The sequence below is a fragment of the Oncorhynchus mykiss genome, chromosome 8 (assembly GCF_057628025.1).
Source record: "Oncorhynchus mykiss isolate SJ-2025 chromosome 8, ASM5762802v1, whole genome shotgun sequence".
In the NCBI taxonomy this organism is placed as follows: Eukaryota; Metazoa; Chordata; class Actinopteri; order Salmoniformes; family Salmonidae; genus Oncorhynchus; species Oncorhynchus mykiss.
In genome coordinates, this window is record NC_143029.1 from 28,993,562 (window position 1) to 29,017,830 (window position 24,269).

The 24,269-nt window shown below is 43.8% G+C and overlaps 1 protein-coding gene across 1 annotated transcript in view; it reads right to left on the reverse strand.

Moving 5' to 3' along the window:
- prima1 (proline rich membrane anchor 1) overlaps nt 1–6,049 on the reverse strand; it is a 65,403-nt gene extending 59,354 nt beyond the window's left edge. The window contains exon 1 of the mRNA XM_021612212.3: nt 5,147–6,049. Within this exon, the coding sequence (XP_021467887.1) occupies nt 5,147–5,239 (93 nt within the window). The 5' untranslated portion in view covers nt 5,240–6,049. The remainder of the gene's footprint in view (nt 1–5,146) is intronic.
- Between the last annotated feature and the right edge of the window lie 18,220 nt (nt 6,050–24,269).

The following is a 24,269-nucleotide window of genomic DNA, read 5'->3' on the forward strand; positions in this document are numbered from 1 at the left end:
AAAATGGGAGAGACTAGTGCCCTTTTCACACGGAGCCAAGCCATGCAGAACTGAGCTATACTGTGCTTACCTCGTATATCAGTGATTTGCAGTCAGGGAGGCAGTACTTACCCAGTAATAATCTAATATGAAAAGCTTTTAAGAAAAATATATATGTACAAAATTGTCATTCTTTTTTGTTATCTAGTGTTTTTTTCTCAACGATTATGGTGTTTTTTTGCTCAAAATCTTATCCTGGGATAACCTTTCCATGCATTCAAATCCATTCAAACGTTGACCTGTGCGGCAGTTCCTGACTCCAGTTAATGGACAGGGTTAGCATATAGGGACCTATAGGCGTCGCTGCTTTGCGGCTTTGAACAGAGCTTGAAGTAGCTTCATTTGTTGCAGCTGAACAGTGAGTACTGGACTGTCCACTTGTCTAAAACATAATTACCAAATAATACTTTTTACCCAGACTTTTACACATCTTGGACATTTACAGTGCATTCGGAAAGTATTCAGACACCTTCACTGTTTCCACATTTTGTTACATTACAGCCTTATTCTAAAATTGTTCCTCATGAATCTACACATAATACCCCATAATGACAAAGCGAAAAACTGTTTTTTGGCAAATTTAGAAAACATTTAAAACATAAATACTTATTTACATAACTATTAGGACCCTTTGCTATGAGACTCGAAATTGAGCTCAGGTGTATCCTGTTTCCATTGATCGTCCTTGAGATGTTTCTACAACTTGATTGGAGTTCACCTGTGGTAAACTCAATAGATTGGACATGATTTGGAAAGGCACACACTTGTCTATATAAGGTCCCACAGTTGACAGTGCATGTCAGAGCCAAAAACCAAGCCAGGTGGTCGAAGGAATTGTCCGTAGACCTCTGAGACAGGATTGTGTCAAGCCACAGATCTGGGGAAGGGTACCAAAAAATGTCTGCAGCAGTGAAGGTCCCCAAGAACAATCATTCTTAAATGGAAGAAGTTTGGAACCACCAAGACTCTTCCTAGAGCTGGCCGCCCAGCCAAACTGAGCAAACGGGGGAGAAGGGCCTTGGTCAGGGAGGTGACCAAGAACCCAATGGTAACTCTGACAGAGCTCCAGAGTTCCTCTGTGGATATGGGAGAACCTTCCAGAAGGACAACCATCTATGCAGCACTCCACCAATCAGGCCTTTATGGTAGAGTGGTGAGATGGAAGCCACTCCTCAGTAAAAGGCACATGACAGCCACTTGGAGTTTGCCAAAAGGCACGTAAAGGACTCTCAGATCATGAGAACCCAGATTCTCTGGTCTGATGAAACCAAGATGGAACTCTTTGGCCTGAATGCCAAGCATGTCTGGATGAAACCAGGCATCGCTCATCACCTGGCCAATTCTATCCCTACTGTGAAGCATGGTGGGGGCAGCCTCATGCTATGGGGACGTTTTTAAATGGCAGGGACTGGGAGACTAGTCCGGATGGAGGGAAAGATGAACGAAGAAAATTACAGAGAGATCCTTGATGAAAACCTGCTATGGAGTGCTCACCTTCCAACAGGACAACGATACTAGAACATGAAAAAACAGTTTGGTACTGGAATTGCTGTTACTTTCGGTACTTCTGTCAAATGTGTCACACGTCATCTACTGATTGAGAGAAGATCAAATCTGTCTATCAGCGCAGCTTGCTCATTGCTTGCTTTAGCCTGCCATGAGGAACCACTGAACTCACTTGGAGTCTGGGCTGCATCACCATTTATGTCATGCTGCACAGAAGTTAACACACTTGAATAATCATCAAGATAATCTTTGCTCAAGCCTGGAATGGACTCTGTGTGTGAATGACCTCATGGTCATGGTCATGTGTGTGAATGACCTTAAAGAGAAGGCGCACACTTATATAAAATAAGAGATTGCTTCTTCTATGCAAATGATGTTGCTCAGAACAATAAAATAAGTCCCAAATGAAAGGTAAACAGATTGTTTTGCATCTGTCGACTCATGAAATCAGCCAAAACAAGCTCAAGAACTCAATGCATGCAAACACTCCTATTCAATACGCTTTCGCCTGTATTGTGGATAGGCCTAGGCTACATCTTGATTTACCCAGTTTATCAATAGAGATTTACCACTCAAATAAATTATAACCATTATGTTGTTATGTAGTTAGATTTGTTTTAAAAACGTATTGTATAATTGATTCATTAATGCATACATAAAATAATTCAATGTAATGATATTGAACTGAAAAGATCTGTCTGGATCAAGTGCCATTCTGTGACTTTGGCTATTATGCCTTCTTTTTTTGCCGTGGTATCATTTTCATATCATTTAGGTATCAGGTATCGTGATGGTATCGATTATCGTGCTACTAAACCTGGTATCGAAGTCCAAATTCTGGTATAGTGTGAGCTGCGTGGGAGAACTGTGCTACCAGCTACTGTTTGTGTGTCTGTGACTTTTTATGTGACAATGAAACCAAAGGAGACCTTGGGGATGCATCTCCCACACGACCATGGGCCTTCAGTGTGCATGCAGAATAAAATAATAGACATGGGGTTCTGCTGTGACTTCCTCAACGCTATCACAGAAAGGTTCACCCTGAAGGACAGACAAATGGACTAAGGTACAGTAGGCTAAATGCATTTTCCTTAACAATTTGTGGGTTAGACTACTGTTGAATGAACATTAGAAAAGACAACATCCGTTTGATACATTTGATTTATCAAGCTAGAATTTCATTTTGCTTAGAATTTCTATTATTTATTTTAAACTGTATTTTTCAGTCATTTCAATTGTTGATATGGACATTTCATTATAACCTTTTATTATGTGTGTGGGTGTAATAATATGGTTGGTTGTAACTGTGGATGCTACATCAGTCTATGGCTGAGCTGAGTTGAGCAGTGTGTCATTTTGTTGGAAGATATGAAATATTCCACAATCTGTGGCTACGTTGGTATTTACATTTGGTGGCTTACATTTTTTTTATATTTCAGTTATTAGCCCATGTCACTCTGGTGGAGCTATCTGTTGTATGGTGAACTTGGGCTTCACCAGGGTTTATTTGTGAGTAAATCTGGCTTTGATAATACCCAGTGCCTATCCTGCCACCGACCACACCGCACGTCACTGTCGTACATCAACCAAAAATGTATGCACAGGCATTGGATAAAAGCACCTGCTCAATAGCATTCTCTATACTTTTACATTCTATTATAACCATAGTTGCTGGAACTGCACCATTTGAAAAGAAACAGAACAGTATGGTTTGCGTTGTCATGATAGTATGAAAAGGGTATAAGATACCAAAGGCTCCATCCAGTATCTGAGACAGACGGCACTATGTGAAAAGACCCTAAGTCAGACTCTGATGGCGTTTCATTAGTATCCATAGGGCCCACTGTAGGAGATCCCATCCTCAGTGCAAGGCAGCCATGTGGCCAGCTTTCCACCACAGATGAGACTCCCACCTGAACCCCAAGGCCTCTCACACTCTCTGTTACACACTCATGCACATATTCTCAATCCCTCACACACACACATCTGCACACAGATATGCCTGGCAACCACCCAAATACTTAGTCCCACACACACATGCATGTATGCACAACATACACTCCATCACAGTTCACACACATGCATGCACGCAGGAACACATACACACACACACACTCTCGCTCCTCACACACTAATGATCGAGAGAAGAGATTCCCACCCACTTACAAGAAGGGTAGGAGAGAAGAAAAAGGATAAGGGCTCGTCTAGGAGAATGCCCACCCCCACTCCCTCCCTTCCCCACCCCCCGGAGGTGAACCCTGACACTGCCTCCCCCAGCAGTGAGCCTGGTGGGCAGCCCCGTGGACGGGAGAGGAGAGCGGAGCGCTGGAGAGCTCAGGGGCTCTGGAGTAGAGATCTAGTGCATGGTGGGTAGCAAAGCTCTTTGCCTGGGACACTTCAAGCTGAAGCTCCATCCTGCACCCACGCCTCTGAGTGAGCGCCTAGCATTAGCCACGCGCCCAGTTGAATGCGGCGTCTAAACGCATTAGCTCTCTCGCCACTGATCCAAATCCAAATACAATCGCCCGCACCCCTTCCCCCGCATTGTGCTTGTCATAACTGTGCACAGGAGCTAGGTATTCTACCAACGTGACCATTCCACTGAGTATCAAACTTGGATTGTCCTCGTAAATTATCCTTTATTAGCATGCTGAGTTTATGCCTAGGCATTAGCTCAGAGGCTAACAGGTCTCAAAGAATGTTACCTGTCACATAGTTTAGGAACACAGGATGCAGCTGAGGGGAGGACAGCTCATAATAATGTGAATGGCATGGCATCAAACACATGGTTTCCATGTGTTTGATGTATTTGATACCATCCTGCCTACTCTTCTTCAGTCATTACCACGAGCCTATCCTCCCCAATTAAGGTGCCACCAACCTCCTGTGTTCAGGAACCACCTCTGTTACACATCCTACATAGCATGATAACAGAGAACTTGTGACAATGGTATAGTGTGTATGTGTGTCTGAGAGAGAGAGAGAGAGAGAGAGAGAGAGAGACAGAGAGACAGAGAGACAGAGAGACAGAGAGACAGAGAGACAGAGAGAGAGAGAGAGAGAGAGAGAGAGAGGCAATTAAATAATAATTAACACATGGCGGCTCAATGGCCAACTTGGTCAAGTATACATAAGCATATTTTGTCAGGTCCGGCAACCCCTCTCTACAGTGCCTATACCTTCTCTCACCCACCCACTCCCTTTCTCACAAACACCAAACACAGGCACTAACTCAAGAATACATGCACCCTAATTTACACATGTTAGGCATACACATTTCCAATTTACTCAGTGAGACAGTGGAGTTGCATCATCAATCAACTGACATTAATTACTTCCAGATTATCAACTCCAAAATTGGTAGCATGATAAGTGGCAGTCAACTGTAAAGCTACTATACTTTAACCACTGATGCAGAGTGTCTTGTCAGTACAATGTACCCACTCATTTCATGGTGCATGAACCGATAACTTGGCAATTTACCATCATTATTCCCATTACACAAACCCCCTTCCCAACATCACATAGACAACGCTTAGTGTTATAAGAATGGTGCGTAAACTAGTATGGTGTGCTACAATAGAAAATGTAATTAACCCACCTGGAAAAAAAGTAAAAACGACGTTAGAAAGCAGTGACCAAAAACAAAATGCGAAAAACCTAAAATGAGCAGCAATATCTCTCGGACAAGCATTCCTCCTTCGCTCTCACAGCCCTCGTGTAAAGGAAACAAGCATGAGACGCATAACACTCGTCTATTTTCAAGAACTTAATCCAGTGTCGACTCGACAACGAAATCTCTGTTGGACGTTTCCAAAAAAGTGATTCTGCCACATTCTTGCCCTGTTTCCACAATTGTTGGTGGCATGAGAGAGCTTGAACAACCATCCGTCCTGCATCCACAAACCTAGTTAATTTAATTAGGCCTCTCTAGAAAGTTGGAATCACCGCGCAAATGTGCAGCGCTTTTTGGTTGGTATCCACAGCTGAAAAGTCCAAAGTTCTCCAATATAAAATCAGCGGGCCGTGATGTTTTAGGTGGTAGTCGCAGTTTGGGAGTCATCCCTGCCCTTGCATTTAACTCGAATGACGGCCAGGGATGAGCCACGAAAGTTAGACATGCTGAGAATAAGCGCACACCGCCTATCCCTATAATTTATAATTCCGTGTACATGTGTACTGAGTGAGCTACGCGGCTGTTGGTAATATGTCTTGGTTTATTGAGGCAAAAATTGCGGAGGCATCTTCAGAAGCCTGAGAGTGAACATTGCCTGTACACATAGGCTACACTTGGGTTAAAGCGCATTAGGAAAAATACGTGCAACATTGGTCCCGCGCGAAATTCGGTGGTGAAAAAGCAACAATTCTGCCTATAACGGCTCTAATGCATTATCATCAAATCAATGCACATTCACTCTCTGCAAAGTGTCACTGAACATGTTAAAAATAACTGTGTAGAGAAGAGCGACGGTGCGCGAGTATCAATATCAACTCCGCCTGTAATGATGGGCATCAACAATTGCTTGGGTAAGTCACAGCGTAATTTCAGTCAGCAAACACACACACACACACACACACACATTCAGCGATTTGAGCGAAACAGATAGATATGTTAAATGAAGAATATACTGTAAGACCGCGTTGGGGGAGTGAGAGAGATCTGTGTGTGTCTGTGAGAGAGAGAGAGTGAGAGAGAGTGAGAGAGAGAGAGAGAGACATTTATCATGTCTCTATATAGGGTTATCTTGGTTTTCTGCAGTTAGTGTGACATGTGCATGCTCCTTACATTTGCTCTTGTTTGTAATATTTATTTCGATGCATATAGTGTGTCAAGATAATGTCAATATATATTTGGTGCATCCTAGGAGCAGGCACAATTCATTTGAATAACAATTATTCTGGATTCAATTCATGATGAAAGTCCTGTGTGCATAACCATGTCTTGTATAGTTCTGTAAATACATAACTTGATAAGAGCAGAGAAGAAGAAGAAGAATCCCCTCCGCACTCTCCCATTACTAACAACAAGGCATGCTGACTGTCGACTGAGGTTTATTTATGTGTATTGTTAATGCCTGGTAATGCAAGTGTAGTGGAATTGCTAAGAAGGGGAGAGGAGAATGCACCACCCCAAAGTTCATGCAAGACAGAACTGTTTTATTTATTTTTATTTAACTAGGCAACCTTTATTTAACTTCTGTAACTACTAACTAGCACTAGGCCTATCCGTTGAATTTCCTTCCTGGACAAGTGTATGCTTTTGTAACAAGGTTGGTTATGTTTCCACTTGACAGTGCAGAAATATTCATTCAATATTTATGTATTTATATTGGTTGGTTCAAGTCATGACATGCAAGTGATAGGTCATGTTCTGAAATAGTGCATTCTATTTACGTATTTACAATGGGTATGAGTTCACCATGTACATTTCCAGATAGATAGATAGATAGATAGATATATAGATAGAGAGATAGAGAGATAGATAGATAGATAGATACTGGCGGCTTCCTGGGATGTCCTTTTGTATGTTACTGCGAGTTAGCTAGCCTGCTCTAATAGTATGTTATTGCTGTAAGAGCGCGTTAGCTACCCTGTTTTAATAGTATGTTATTGCTGTAAGAGCGAGTTAGCTAGCATGTTCTAATTGTACTGGCCGCATTAGCTCCATGCTAATTCACAGTTATTTCCATGCTAACAGAGGAATCTACAGCCATACTGTTGTCCGGCACATTTAATGTGGTTCCTTCTACCGTCAGAATAAACACCAATCAACTGGGATCGCATGCGGGGCAGTTCTTTATTTAAAAACACAACGCAAGAGTAGTACGAAGTACGATCACATCTGCTACACTGGTCTGAGACCCGTGTTCTTGTCTTTGTGGGATATCTGTTACACTTTGGTGTGTTTAAAACCCTACAATAAAACACAGATAAACAATATTTTGTTCTTACACATGTCAAACTGTGCGACCATCACATCACAAATTGTCTGGCATTACAGTGTGGTTACTACATGATATGGCCCTACAACTCACGTTACACACACTTCACATACTGGCTTGCTCCACTTGTAGGCACATCTAACTTGTAAAAAACAAGTGAGTCCAGGACAGGGTGTAGCCAACGAGTACCCTTGATGAGACTCTCACACTCAGAGAAGTTCATCATTCATATTGATGGTGGTAATAACAAAGCATTCTGAAAAGTATTCACAATTTGTTACATCAATGTACACTTTCAGAATGAGTGGCCCAGCATTTGAATTGAAAGTGTCCATATTATATTTTGTAGTGGTGTTAGTCTATAGGGCTCCTAGTGTCTCATTAGTGTAGTATAAGCTGTTGCCAGGAGAGGCGCTGTGGCTTTTCATCACTCTAAGGTGGCGCATGTTCCCCAACGTCCTCGTATGCCACAGATAATCTCCTGGAGCTGCCACAGCTGCAGGCCTGCAGCCATGAGCTAATTAAAGTATACACTTGCCAGCCCAAAGTATACACTTGCACACTGTCTATTTAGAAACGGTGGATAGTCCCTTCAGCCAATGTTTACAACAATCTTATGCTTTAAAACCCTCCATATACACCACACCATTTTTTTAAACAATGAGCCTTATCCCACTCTAGTAGTAAGTTGAGGTGAAGGGTCACTCACCGTCATTAGCCAATGGCATCCATGACGTAACGTTATGTTAGATCAGTGCTCAAAAGGAATACACGAGAAAAACAAGTGGTCCATACGTTACGATATCGGCTAACGATAAAAGTGCCAGGCATTTCTTTCTCGCTCTCGAATGGAATATTCATGGATTTAGTTAGCCAGAGAGATTTATCATAAGAAGGAGACCTCCCCCCACACATATTGCTGCCAAGGCACAGCGGCAGCGAGCTAATGTAGACAGCTGAAGTTTTACTGCACCGGGCAGGGCTGCAACCTGTTCCCCCTTTTATTTGAATTAGTCAGAGGCGCCCTTCAATGTGATTATCCCAGACGAGGTCTCTCCATTTAGATAGCAGTGGCGGTAAATCCTCTCAGGAAGACATATTATATAAATGCATTGGCCTTGTTCTACGGACCGAGCAGTGAAAGCTGCCTACACACACACCTAAAAGAAAAACATCTTGGGAATTGGTTGTTTCTGCGATCATTAAGGGATGGATTTACAACGGCTCCATGAGAAATTCACTTGCACCGGCTGCTCTGCTGGACAGAGTTGTCGAGACTATAGCCCCAAACTTAGACTCAGACTGAAGCAGTGGGGACAAATCATTTAGCACTATTCCCAAACTTGCCAAGGCTGGTCTAAGTGAGAAAGTTATTTTTGTTGTTGTTGGTTTCTGCTCTCTTCAAATGTAAAACGTCAAAGACACTAGACAACCTGCTTTGCTTTGCTTGGACCCTCCCCCCGGTGGAAGAATAAAGGGGAAGCTGCTGACCTTCATCAAGGCGAATGAGGGCCTGCCATTAGTGATAGGCAAGAGGCCGAGTCAATGCCATTTCATTAAGGGAGGCATGGGGGGACTCCGGGGGAGATTAAAAGCTGGCAGTCGAGGAGGGAGACGTAGAGGAGATGGGCAGCTTGGCGCTGCTCAAACGCTGCCAGGAACCCAAGACAAGCTTGGGTCTGCATCGAGGGCCCTTTTTTCTCAAGCTCTTCCTCCCACATTCCCTCCCTCTGTCTGGGGTGCTGACCCAGCTGAAAGAGTGGCATAATCTGATTGTACATTGAAACTGCAATATCTAACTTTTTGGGCAAGCTGACCAAATTCACATAGAATTTATCATTCACATAGAATTTGTCAGTTCAAGAAGCGGTAGATCTGTTCTATGTTCGCTATTTATAAGCTTCCCGTTTATAAGTTTTGTTTTGCATCTTTCATTTACGGTTTTATACACCAGATTCAAACAGCTTAAAATATATTTTTGTTTATGGAAAATATAGTTCACAGTAGGTTAGAAGGTACAATGATTCTCTACACAATGACTGCTTGTTTTGTCACATAAACTGAAATTAGGCGAAAATTTTACCAACCAGGAAATGGCAGAGCGATTTCTGCATATTGCACCTTTAAGGTAGATTTGACTGACAGTTCATTCAATTGAGTATAGACCATTAGGCCATGGCTCAATTACGATCGGCATCTCTTTTCCTCTCATTCCTTCCTTCACCACTCTCTCTCTCTCTCTCTCTCTCTCCTGCTTGTCAATGTTGATACTTTATCTCCCTCTCTCTCCTTAAAATGTCCCTTGACATCCCTTGGAAGGTACGAGTTAGGTTTTCTCTAAAACCGATGATGGCGCAGAGGGGGACTCTAGCTGATACAGATGACGATGGGGAGAACTGTATGGCACCAATTAAGTATATGCGTGCCACGGCATTGGCGCCATCCTTATAGCTATAAAGCTGTCGGACAGACCTTTTAAATGTCTCCTCAGGTCTGTTTTATGAGAAAGAAGTCCAAATGAAATCATTGCCGTAACTCCTGTGATGACTGTCCTGAGACCATAACCGTCAACCATGTTTACAGACAGTAAATAAATCATTTTAATGACACTGATAATGCCAAAATGATGAGGTGAGAGAGAGAAGTGGATTTAAGGCGATTAAATATTTTTCACCGTCTCAATTGCTCCCCAGTGACATCATTAGCTGTAAATGAGGTCTGGTCGACCAAGATGTCTTTTAGTACACTATGGAGAAGTGGTTTGTCTTACGTTATAATAACGTTAGGAGGTATTTTCACATGACAACATTCAGTCGGACCTCTCTTTCACTGGACACTACTGTGGATATTACTGTTAGCTGACTCGTTATCTGCCGTGACTACATTACAGGAGAAGTTTCAATAGAGTAGTGTTGTCCAGATGTACTACCTGCCTACACCTGGCTGAGCACGCCTGTTTTTTAAGACTTGTTACAGGAAACTGAAATTGGACAGGTCTGACTGGTGCTATCAAGCTCTGCAGACTGCCTTTTGTTTTGATCAATATATGATATATAGAGTTCGTTTGGAAAGTGTTCAGACAACTTCCTTTTTCCAAATGTTGTTATGTTACAGCCTTATTCTAAAATTGATAATTTGTATTTATTTTTTAATCTACACACAATACCCCATAATGACAAAGTAAAAACAACAGGTTTTTCAAAAACAGAAATAACCTATTTACATAAGTATTCAGACCCTTTGCTATGAGACTCGAAATTGAGCTCAGGTGCATCCTGATTTCATTGATCATCCTTGAGATGTTTCTACAACTTGATTGGAGTCCACCTGTTCGATTGGACGTGATTTGGAAAGGCACACACCTGTCTATATAAGGTCCCACAGTTGACAGTGCATGTCAGAGCAAAAACTTGGCCATGATGTCGAAGGAATTGTTTGTAGAGCTCAGAGACAGGATTGTGTCGAGGCAGAGATCTGGGGAAGGGTACCTAAAGGACTCTCAGACCATGAGAAACAAGATTATCTGGTCTCATTAAACCAAGATAAAACTCTTTGGCCCGAATGCCAAGCGTCACGTCTGAAGGAAACCTGGCACCATCCCTACGGTGAAGCATGGTGGTGGCAGCATCATGCTGTGGGGGTGTTTTTCAGTGGCAGGGACTGGGAGACTAGTCAGGATCAAGGGAAAGATGAACAGAGCAAAGTACAAAAAGGTCCTTGATGAAAACCTGCTCCAGTGTGCTCAAGACCTCAGACTGGGCTGAAGGTTCCCCTTCATACCCAAGAAAACTCGAGGCTGTGATCGCTGCCAAAGGTGCTTCAACAAAGTACTGAGTGAAGGGTCTGAATACTTACGTAAAAATTATATTTCAGTTTATTTTGAATAAATTTGTAAAAAATTTAAAAACCTGTTTTTGCATTGTCATTATGGGGTATTGTGTGTAGTTAGATGAGGACAATAAACAATTGAATCCATTATAGAATATGGCTGGAAAGTAACAAAATGTGGAAAAAGCCAAGGGGTCTGAATAGTTTCCAAATGCACTGTTTGGTCCTGTGTGGATCAGTTGGTACGGTAGAGCATGGTGCTTGTAATACCAGGGTTGTGGGTTTGATACCCACGGGCGACCAGTATGAAAAAGTATGAAAATGCATTTATTCACAACTGTAAGTTGCTTTGGATAAGAGCGTTTGCTAAATGACTAAAATGTCAATGTAATCAATACTCCCACTCCGTGTCCACCTCGGCTACGGGTTGCCTCTCCTTACAGCTGGCCATGTCTGTAATGGAAGTATGGGCAGCTCAGGCCTTAAATGGCAATCTGATTTGCTGCTCTGTGAAAAGTAGGCTGCTGGAGGAAAAGAGTGCCATTTTAGGTGCTACTGAACTGCATTATAAAAAAATAACACACCTTTTCTGTCATAAATTGTCTCGCCAAACCAAACATTTGCGCATTATTTTGTCTTTGAAGAGCGTTTTTCTCTTCGACTCAAGCTTGTCCTGATGTGGAAGACAGAAAATGAAAGAAAGAAAGAAGCACCATGTTGATGCACACTAAGCTGGAATGCTGAGGAGAAATTACTTTATGTTATCACCTACACTCATACAATTGGTTTGACCACCCATGCAAGACTATTGCCAAGTCTTTCATTTTCTCTTTCTTCTCGGAATGAAATGTAATTAAAACTTGTCCGGTGCAAACTGGGAAGACTAGAAGAGAGCTTAATTTAGTCTGAGGACAAAGCAAGGCAGTTATCTATCAAACTCATCTTAAAAGGAGCAGCCAGACGTCGTGTGTAATTCTGAAGTGCAGTTAACTGGGAAACCAATTGTTAGAGACCTACGGTTCAATTTATGTTATTTATTACTTCGGGGTGCTGTCATAGGAGCCGGAGTGGACTCTGCTTCAGCATAATCGTTCCACGCTTGATAAGATTACACGTGCCTTTGGCAGTGCTACTCTCCACAGAAATGTTTTGCTTTTGCTCTCTGAGAAGAAGTAGAGAGGGGAGTTGGCTTTCAGTGGCTGCTGGGCTGTCTGAGCCCCTTCTGCTCTCACCTTGGTCGGAATCGATTGCCCGAATGAGGCCGTAAATCACAGAGCTGTTGACCTGCCGACTCACTCTTAAGTCCACGACTTGACAAAAAGCGTGTGAGAGAAACGAGGACCTGTCACAACACCATCTATCACCTTTCCTCCGGACATTTTCTCCCATCACAGCTCCTTCACTATCCTCTGAGGGTTTGCACAGTTGGCAGGGGCTCGCTGCCTCTACCCAGATAAGCTATGGGTCTCCGTGGGCCACGACAGGCCGTTCCATCAGTGAATAATGGAGTGTGCAGCTAAGACTTACAGCTGTATTTTGGTATCCATTACTAGAAGTGAAATCAGCTGACAGTTTTATGTACAGTGCCTTCGGAAAGTATTCTGACCTCTTGACATTTTCCACATTTTGGTAGTTTATAGCCTTATTCTAAAACTGATTATACAGATTTTTTTCTCCTCATCAATCTACACACAATACCCCTTAATGACAAAGCAAAAACAGGTTTTCGTAAATGTTGCTTATTTACTCAAAATAAAAAAACTGAAATATCGCATTTAGTTAAGTATTCAGACCCTTTACTCAGTACTTTGTTGAAGCACATTTAGCAGCGATTACAGCCTCGAGTCTTCTTGGGCATGACGCTACAAGCTTGGCACACCTGTATTTGGGAAGTTTCTCCCATTCTTCTCTGCAGATTCTCTCAAGCTCTCTCAAGTTTGATGGGGAGCATTGTTGCACAGCTATTTTCAAGCTACTCTAGAGCACGGTCAGAGTGACCATCGGGTTCTTGGTCACCTCCCTTCTCCCCCGATTGCTCTGTTTGCCCGGGCGGGCAGCTCTAGGAAGAGTCTTGGTGGTTCCAAACTTCTTCCATTTAAGAATGATGGAGGCCACTGTGTTATTGGGGACCTTCAATGCTGCAGCAATGTTTTGGTACCCTTCCCCAGATCTGTGCCTCGACACAATACTGTATTGGAGCTCTACGGACAATCCTTCCTCCTCATGGCTTGGTTTTTGTTCTGACATGCACTGTCAACTGTGGGACCTTATATAGACAGGTGTGTTCCTTTCCAAATCATGTCCAATCAATTGAATTTACCACAGGTGGACTCCAATCAAGTTGTAGAAACATCTCAAGGGATGATCAATGGAAACAGTGGATGGATGCACCTGAGCTAAATTTCGAGTCTCATATTAAAGGGTCTGAATACTAATATAAATACGGTATTTCTGTTTTATATTTTGAATAGATTTGCAAACATTTCAAAAACGTGTTTTCTCACGTCATTGTGGGGTATTGTATGTAGATTGCTGAGGATTATTATTTTATTTTTTAAAACATTTTATAATAAGCTGTAAGATAACAAAATGTGGAAACAGTCAAGGTGTCTGAATACTTTCCGAAGGCACTGTATCTCACTTCGTTTGCTCTCATAGTGGACGGGCGTCAATGGGAGTTATATACTCATAAAAACACATGAAGGTAGTAGTAGAATTTGGGGATTAAGTGTTATTCAAGGAAACAAAATACATGACTATAAAAACATATGTATGTCTCTTCTATAGCTCAGTGTGTTCCTCTGTAACTCAGTTGGTAGACCAATGCTCGGACAACACCAGGAAAGTAGGTTCAATTCCCAGCACCACCCATACATTAAAACTGTTAGTCTCTTTGGATAAAGTGTCTACTAAATGGCATATATAATTACAATTGAAGTTGGAAGTTTACATACACCTTAGCCAAATACATTTAAGCTCAGTTTTTCACAAGTACTGACATTTAATCGAATTAGAAATTCCCTGTCTTAGGCCAGTTAGGATCACCACTTTATTTTAAGAATGTGAAATGTCCGAATAATAGTAGAGAGAATTATTTATTTCAGCTTTTATTTCTTTCATCACATTCCCAGTGGGTCAGAAGTTTACATACATTCAATTAGTATTTGGTAGCGTTGCCTTTAAATTGTTTAACTTGTGTCAAACGTTTCGGGTAGCCTCCCGCAAGCTTCCCACAATAAATTGGGTGAATTTTGGCCCATTCCTCCTGACAGAGCTGGTGTAACTGAGTCAGGTTTGTAGGCCTCCTTGCTCACACACGCTTTTTCAGTTCTACCCACAAATGTTCTATAGGATTTAGGTCAGGGCTTTGTGATGGCCACACCAATACCTTGACTTTGTTGTCCTTAAGCCATTTTGCCATAACTTTGGAAGTATGCTTGGGGTCATTGTCATTAAAATATTTTGCTAAACATTTAAATACTCTCCCGCAACCCGCCTCACCCAATGTGGCATGGATCTGCTTTTTTTCCCTAAAGTATTTATATTTACTTCGGATCCGGAATCCCTCAACTGAAGCTAGCCAGATAACTAACTACCAGCTATCAGTCAGCAAACCATCCACATCAAATCAAATCAAATGTATTTATATAGCCCTTCGTACATCAGCTGATATCTCAAAGTGCTGTACAGAAACCCAGCCTAAAACCCCAAACAGCAAGCAATGCAGGTGTAGAAGCACGGTGGCTAGGAAAAACTCCCTAGAAAGGCCAAAACCTAGGAAGAAACCTAGAGAGGAACCAGGCTATGTGGGGTGGCCAGTCCTCTTCTGGCTGTGCCGGGTGGAGATTATAACAGAACATGGCCAAGATGTTCAAATGTTCATAAATGACCAGCATGGTCGAATAATAATAAGGCAGAACAGTTGAAACTGGAGCAGCAGCACGGTCAGGTGGACTGGGGACAGCAAGGAGTCATCATGTCAGTTAGTCCTGGAACATGGTCCTAGGGCTCAGGTCCTCCGAGAGAGAGAAAGAAAGAGAGAATTAGAGAGAGCATATGTGGGGTGGCCAGTCCTCTTCTGGCTGTGCCGGGTGGAGATTATAACAGAACATGGCCAATATGTTCAAATGTTCATAAATGACCAGCATGGTCGAATAATAATAAGGCAGAACAGTTGAAACTGGAGCAGCAGCACGGTCAGGTGGACTGGGGACAGCAAGGAGTCATCATGTCAGTTAGTCCTGGAGCATGGTCCTAGGGCTCAGGTCCTCCGAGAGAGAGAAAGAAAGAGAGAATTAGAGAGAGCATATGTGGGGTGGCCAGTCCTCTTCTGGCTGTGCCGGGTGGAGATTATAACAGAACATGGCCAAGATGTTCAAATGTTCATAAATGACCAGCATGGTCGAATAATAATAAGGCAGAACAGTTGAAACTGGAGCAGCAGCACGGTCAGGTGGACTGGGGACAGCAAGGAGTCATCATGTCAGTTAGTCCTGGAACATGGTCCTAGGGCTCAGGTCCTCCGAGAGAGAGAAAGAAAGAGAGAATTAGAGAGAGCATATGTGGGGTGGCCAGTCCTCTTCTGGCTGTGCCGGGTGGAGATTATAACAGAACATGGCCAATATGTTCAAATGTTCATAAATGACCAGCATGGTCGAATAATAATAAGGCAGAACAGTTGAAACTGGAGCAGCAGCACGGCCAGGTGGACTGGGGACAGCAAGGAGTCATCATGTCAGGTAGTCCTGGGGCATGGTCCTAGGGCTCAGGTCCTCCGAGAGAGAGAAAGAAAGAAAGAAGGAGAGAATTAGAGAACGCACACGTAGATTCACACAGGACACCGATTAGGACAGGAGAAGTACTCCAGATATAACAAACTGACCCTTGCCCCCCGACACATAAACTACTGCAGCATAAATACTGGAGGCTGAGACAGGAGGGGTCAGGAGACACTGTGGCCCCATCCGAGGACACCCCCGGACAGGGCCAAACAGGAAGGATATAATTGCCGGCGGTCATCAGCTAACCTTCAGCTCGGAAAGCTCTCGTCAGTTCGAACAACGTTACTCTAACCAGAGCATAACAGACCTGTTCATTTTATCCCTGGATTCCTACCGCAAACTGAATATTTTCATCTGGATCTTCACAACTAGCTAACCGCAATCCCGGATGACTACTCCTGGCTAGCGTTTCCATCCCAGAGCAAGCACCAATTAGCTTGAAGCTAGCCCGGCCAGGGTTCCTGTGCTACCACCGAAGTATACTCCTGGGCTACAATATCCGGACCCCTTCTACAGCCGGACGGGGCATGGAACCCCGCAGATCCCCTACGACCGGAATACCGACATAATCTGCCTGAGGACTCCAACAGACCCCTCAGGCGCGACGCCCGCTGAAGGCCCATTATGTTATCCAGCTAGGCCTGCTAGCTACCTAGAGCTTCTTGGAACCCTACTAATTCCACGACTGGTCTTTTGATGTCACCGCATGAAGAGGCAAAAACAGACTTACCCCCATCGTGACGTCCCCCAAAGGCTAGCTTTCTAGCCCCTGCTATCTGCTTGCTTGCTAACCCAGTCTGCTAACTGCTAGCTTGCCGGGCCCGGTCTGCTACCTGCTAGCTTGCCTGCCCGGTCTGCTAACTGCTAGCCCCTGCTAACTGCTTGCTAACCCGGCCTGCTAACTGCTAGCTTTCCCTGGTCTACTAACTGCTAGCTGCCGGCCCCGGCCTGCTAACTGCTAGCTTACCTTCCCTGTCTGTAACTGCTAGTCCATGCTAACTGCTTGCTTGCTAACCTGGCATGCTAACTGCTAGCTTGCCCCGGTCTACTAGCTGCTAGCTTGTTTAGCCCCGGCCTACTAACTGTTAGCTTGTTAGCCTGCTAACTGTCTGAATTGCCGTGTCCCCAGCCAGCCCAACCACTCACTGGACGCATATGTTCACCTGGCTACGCATGCCTCTCTCTAATATCAATATGCCTTGTCCATTACTGGACAAGGCTCTAGTCCTGCTCAATATGCCTTAACCAACCATGTTGTTCCACCTCCTACATATGCGATGACATCACCTGGTTTAAACATCTCTAGAGACTATATCTCTCTCTTCATTACTCAATTCCTAGGTTTACCTCCAATGTACTCACATCCTACCTTACCTTTGTCTGTACACTATGCCTTGAATCTATGCTATCGCGCCCAGAAACCTGCTCCTTTTACTCTCTGTTCTGAACGTGCTAGAAGGCCAGTTCGTATAGTCTTTAGCCGTACCCTTATCCTACTTCTCCTCTGTTCCTCTGGTGATTTGGAGGTTAATCCAGGTCCTACAGTGCCTAGCTCCACTCCCACCACCCAGGTGCTCTCATTTGTTGACTTCTGTAAACGTAAAAGCCTTGGTTTCATGCATGTTAACATTAGAAGCCTACTCCCTAAGTTTGTTTTACTCACTGCTTTAGCACACTCTGCCAACCCAGATGTCTTAGCCATGTATGAATCCTGGCTATAACGTTTTCCGCCAAGTTAGAACTGCCAAAGGGGGCGGTGTTGCAATCTACTGCAAAGATACAGAACTCTGCAGGCTATCTAAGTCTGTACCCAAACAATTTGAACTTTTACTTCTAAAAATTCACCTTTCCAGAAACAAGTCTCTCACCGTTGCCGCTTGCTATAGACCTCCCTCTGCCCCCAGCTGTGCCCTCGATACCATATGTGAATTGATTGCCCCCCATCTATCTTCGGAGCTCGTGCTACTAGGTGACCTAAACTGGGACATGCTTAACACCCCGGACATCCTACAAACTAAGCTTGATGCCCTCAATCTCACACAAATTATCAATGAACCTACCAGGTACAACCCCAAATCAGTAAACACGGGCACCCTCATAGATGTCTCCCTAACTAATTCGCTCTCCAAATACACCTCTGCTGTTTTCAATCAAGATCTCAGCGATCACTGCCTCATTGCCTGCATCCGTAATGGGTCTGCGACCAAACGACCACCCCTCATCACTGTCAAACGCTCCCTGAAACACTTCTGCGAGCAGGCCTTTCTAATTGACCTGGCCGGGGTATCCTGGAATAACATTGACCTCATCCCGTCAGTAGATGATGCCTGGCTATTCTTTAAACGTGCCTTCCTCACCGTCTTAAATAAGCAAGCCCCTCTAAAAAAAAATTAGAACTAGGAATAGATATAGTCATTGGTTCACTCCAGACCTGTCTGCCCTTGACCAGCACAAAAACATCCTGTGGCATTCTGCATTAGCATCGAATAGTGATTTGCAACTTTTCAGGGAAGTCAGGAACAAATATACACAGGCAGATAGAAAAGCTAAGGCAAGCTTTTTCAAACAAAAATTTGCATCCTGTAGTACTAACTCAAAAAAGTTCTGGGACACTGTAAAGTCCATGGAGAATAAGAGCACCTCCTCCCAGCTGCCCACTGCTCTGAGGCTAGAAAAACTGTCACCACCGATAAATTCACTATAATTGAGAATTTCAATAAGCATTTCTCTACGGCTGGCCATGCTTTCCACATGGCTACCCCTACCCCGGTCAACTGCCCGGCACCCTCCACAGAAACCTGCAGAAGCCCCCACCATTTCTCCTTTACCCAAATCCAGATAGCTGATGTCCTGAAAGAGCTGCAAAATCTGGACCCCTACAAATCAGCCGGGCTAGACAATCTGGACCCTCTCTTTCTATAATTATCTGCCGAAATTGTTGCAACCCCTATTACTAGCCTGTTCAACCTCTCTTTCGTTTCGTCTGAGATTCCCAAAGATTGGAAAGCTGCCGCGGTCATCCCCCTCTTCAAAGGGGGTGACACTCTAGACCCAAACTGCTACAGACCTATATCTACTCTACCCTGTTTTTCTACGGTCTTCGAAAGCCAAGTTAACAAACAGATAACTTACCATTTCGAATCCCACCATACCTTCTCTGTTATGCAATCTGGTTTCAGAGCTGGTCATGGATGCACCTCAGCCACGCTCAAGGTTCTAAACGACATCATAACCACAATCGATAAGAGACATTACTGTGCAGCCATATTCATCGACCTGGCCCAAGCTTTCGACTCTGTCAATCACAACATTCTTATTGGCAGACTCGACAGCCTTGGTTTCTCAAATGATTGCCTCGCCTGGTTTACCAACTACTTCTCTGATAGAGTTCAGTGTGTCAAATCGGAGGGCCTGTTTGTCCGGACCTCTGACAGTCTCTATGGGTGTGCCACAGGGTTCAATTCTCGGGCCGACTCTCTTTTCTGTATACATCAATGATGTTGCTCTTGCTGCTGGTGATTCTCTGATCCACCTCTACGCAGACGACACCATTCTGTATACTTCTGGCCCTTCCTTGGACACTGTGTAAACTAACCTCCAGACGAGTTTCAATGCCATACAACTCTCCTTCCGTGGCCTCCAACTGTTCTTAAACGCAAATAAAACTAAATGCATGCTATTCAATCGATCACTGCCGGCACCTGCTCGCCCGTCCAGCATTACTACTCTGGACGGTTCTGACTTAGAATACGTGGACAGCTACAAATACCTGGGTGTCTGGTTAGACTGTAAACTCTCCTTCCAGACTCACATTAAGCATCTACAATCAAAAATGACATCTAGAATCGGCTTCCTATTTCTCAACAAAGGTTCCTTCACTCATGCTGCCAAACATACCCTCGTAAAACTGACCATCCTACCGGTCCTCGACTTCGGTGTTGTCATCTATAAAATAGTCTCCAACACTTTACTCAACAAACTGGATGCAGTCTATCACAGTGCCATCCGTTTTGTCACCAAAGCCCCATACACTACCCACCATTGCGACCTGTATGCTCTCGTTGGTTGGCCCTCACTTCATACTCGTCGCCAAACCCACTAGCTACAGGTTATCTGCAAGTCTCTGCTAGGTAAAGCCCGGCCTTATCTCAGCTCACTGGTCACCACAGCAGCACCCACTCGTAGCACGCACTCCAGCAGGTATATCTCACTGGTCACCCCCAAAGCCAATTCCTCCTTTGGTCGTCTTTCCTTCCAGTTCTCTGCTGCCCATGACTGGAGCAAATTGCAAAAATCTCTGAAGCTGGAGACTCACATCTCCTTCACTAGCTTTAAACACCAGCTGTCAGAGCAACTTACAGATCACTGCACATGTACATAGCCCATCTGTAAACAGCCCATCTATCTACCTACCTCATCCCCATACTGGTATTTATTTATTTATTTTGCTCCTTTGCACCCCAGTATCTCTACCTGCACATTCATCTTCTGCCGATCTACCATTCCAGTGTTTAATTGCTATATTGTAATTACGTCGCCACCATGGCCTATTTATTTCCGTAACCTACCTCATTTGCACTCACTGTATATAGACTTTTTGTTTTCTTTTGTTCTACTGTATTATTGACTGTATGTTTTGTTTATTCCATGTGTTGTTGTATGTGTCGAGTTGCTACGCTTTATCTTGGCCAGGTCGCAGTTGCAAATGAGAACTTGTTCTCAACTAGCCTAACTGGTTAAATAAAAAATAAAGAAAATTGTCCATTTGGAAGACCCACTTGCGACCAAGCTTTAACTTCCTGACTGATGTCTTGAGATGTTGCTTCAATATATCCACATCATTTTCATCCACATCATTTTCATCCTCATGATGCCATCTATTTTGTGAAGTGCACCAGTCCCTCCTGCAGCAAAGCATCCCCACAACATGATGCTGCCACCTCGTGCTTCACGGTTGGGATGGTGTTCTTCGGTATGTAAGCCTCCCCCTTTTTCCTCCAAACATAACAGTGGTCATTATGGCCAAACAGTTCTATTTTTGTTTCATCAGACCAGAGGACATTTCTACAAAAAGTACGATCTTTGTACCCATGTGCAGTTGCAAACCGTAGTCTTGCTTTTTTATGGCGGTTTTTGTGCAGTCATCCTTGATGAGCGGCCTTTCAGGTTATGCCGATATAGGACCCTGTGGCTATAGATACTTTTGTACCTGTTTCCTCCAGCATCTTCACAAGGTAATTTGCTGTTCTTCTGGGATTGATTTGAACTTTTTGCACCAAAGTACGTTCATCTCTAGGAGACAGAACGCTTCTCCTTCCTGAGTGGTATGATGGTTGCGTGGTCCCATGGCGTTTATACTTGCATACTATTGTTCGTACTTATGAACGTGGTACCTTCAGGCGTTTGGAAATTGCTCCCAAGGATGAACCAGACTTGTGGTCTCCTTTTTTTTTCCTGAGGTCTGTGTTGATTTCTTTTGATTTTCCCATGATGTCAAGCAAAGAGGCGCTGAGTTTTGAAGGTAGGCCTTGAAATACATCCACAGGTACACCTCCAATTGACTCAAGCCATGTCATCATTTTCTGGCATTTTTCAAGCTGTTTATAGGCACAGTCAACTTAGTGTATGTAAAATTTTAACCCAATGGAATTGTGATACAGTGAATCTGTTCGTAAACAATTGTTGGAAATATTACTTGTGTCATGCACAAAGTAGATCGACTTGCCAAAACTATAGTCTGTTAACAAGAAATGGAGTGGTTGAAAAACAAGTTTTAATGACTACAACCTAAGTGTATGTAAACTTCCGACTTCAACTGTATATAAATCTTCATGGTGGGCTTTAACTAGACCATCTTAGTTTTATGGACCAAACTGTGTCATGTCATTTGGTTTATTTTTACCCTTAGCTCCTCCTGAAATAATTTAAACAGGAGAGAAAGATAATAATATATTTTAATATATTAATACTAGTAATATTATCTCCCCCTCGCCGTTTCATCATCTCTCTGAAGTCTGAATTCATTACTCATCCCAGAAAGGTACCTAAAGCCACTGAAGTGAGCTATTTAAAAAAATTATCAAGCCTAGCCTCATTCCTCTCTCTTGCGCTGTGTAAAGTAAATGCAAGGATGCAAAGGGCCTGGAACATCAAAGTACCCCATCCAAATAGAATTAGGGGCCCTGGAAGTGAGACTGAGTTGCCGGAGGCTATGGGACAGTAACAGTGAACAAATCTGCTGACTGGATGGCTCCTTGGGGCGAAGATGGAGCATAAAGACTGGTGCAGGGGGAGCCTGGCCTGGGACACAGTTGAGCTTCAGGGCATTTAAAAGGGATAGTTCTTCCAAATTACAAATTGTGACAGTGGCCAATGCATGAATTACTGTCTTCCCTTGTCCATAGACTGCTTATGTAGTGGACGTCACGCTGCTTGCTTAGCGAGTACCGCTTCCTCCTGATTCAGCTCACATCGAGGCTCAAACCAGGACCTTTGCCTTGCTAGCATGTGATCACTCTCCCAAAGTGTCTTACCAATTTGCGCCACGTGAAAAGCTAGCTATTTGGCGGCGCAAGTGGGAACACTTCAGGCTGACACACATCCCCATGCGCCACATTCACCCACCAAACTTACTCGACAGCGACCCCAGCATTGTGCTGAGCGCAACTGCAGTCAAGGCACCATTTGTAACGGATGTAACGCTGCTTACTAAGCGAGGTCCACTTCCTCCTGATTCAGCTCCCACATCTCTTGTGAATATCCTGTGCAATGGCAACCTGCTCTTATACTGGCTTATGTACAGTTGTGGTTCTGCTTGTTGACTTTATTAAGCAATTACAGACTCTACTGAAGTGGGCCTATGCAGAGGATTTCTAAGGATTTGGGTTGCCCTTCAAACTGCCTGTCTCATCTGGGTGAATCCCTCCTGTCAGGTTATTATGCTCCCCTATATGAACACCGTGGCTAGGCCCTGGATTGGGTTTATCTATTTATTTAAGCTCCAATGTCATATTTAAATTACATCTGTGCAGAAAATGGCTTGCAAGTGCTGCCACTAAAGCCCTCCATGATCAAGTTGTGAACAAGAGACACAGATAATGGCTCTTTACTGACAATGGGGACCTGAGTGCTTTTAGAATTATTATGGGGGAGAAGGGTACCCACAACACTTTCCAGGCACCACCTCTCAAATCGAAGTCCTTACATACCTCACAGAGTGTAAATTATACTGGGACATTTGGGGGTCTCTATTTTTTTCACTGGACTTCCTATTTGTGCCCCCCCCCCAAAAATGGTCCTAATAGTAAAGATGTATTTTAACGGTAAACATGTATTACCTTTTAATGTGACATGAACCCCACCAGTCATTATGTTTTAATCTGATTGTCAAACAAATCACTTAAAAAAGCAGGCTACCTGCACACATTCGTCCACTCCAAAATAGGCCTAATTCCAGCATCCAAACAGTGCACTGTGCACCGGCAATTTGATGAAGAGAAAGACATTTGTTAAAAAACACCCCAAAATGTAATGACATTCTGCGATTGTCATTAGGCCTAAATGAATTGACGAGTCTTGCTGACAAATGGTAAGACATACGGGACACAAATGCAGCTGTGTTGGTCTTGAGCTCATGAAACTTTGTTGCAAGTTCGCTAGCGGGCTGAAACCAGTCGATACTATGTAGCAAGTTAGCTAGCGAAAGCTCAAGACAGACATAGTGCCTGTGCCCAAGAACACTAAGGTAACCTGCCTAAATTACTACCGACCCGTAGCAGTCACTTCTGTAGCCATGAAGTGCTTTGAAAGGCTGATCATGGCTCACATCAACACCATTAACCCAGAAACCATAGACCCACTCCAATTTGCATACCGCCCCAACAGATCCACAGATGATGCAATCTATATTGCACTCCACACTGCCCTTTCCCACCTGGACAAACGGAACACCTATGTGAGAATGCTTTTCATTGACCACAGCTCAGCGTTCAACACCATAGTGCCCTCAAAGCTCATCAATAAGCTAAGGACCCTGGGACTAAACACCTCCCTCTGCAACTGGATCCTGGACTTCCTGACAGGCCGCCCCCAGGTGGTAAGGGTAGGTAACAACACATCCGCCATGCTGATCCTCAACACAGGGGCTCCTCAGGGATGCGTGCTCAGTCTCCTC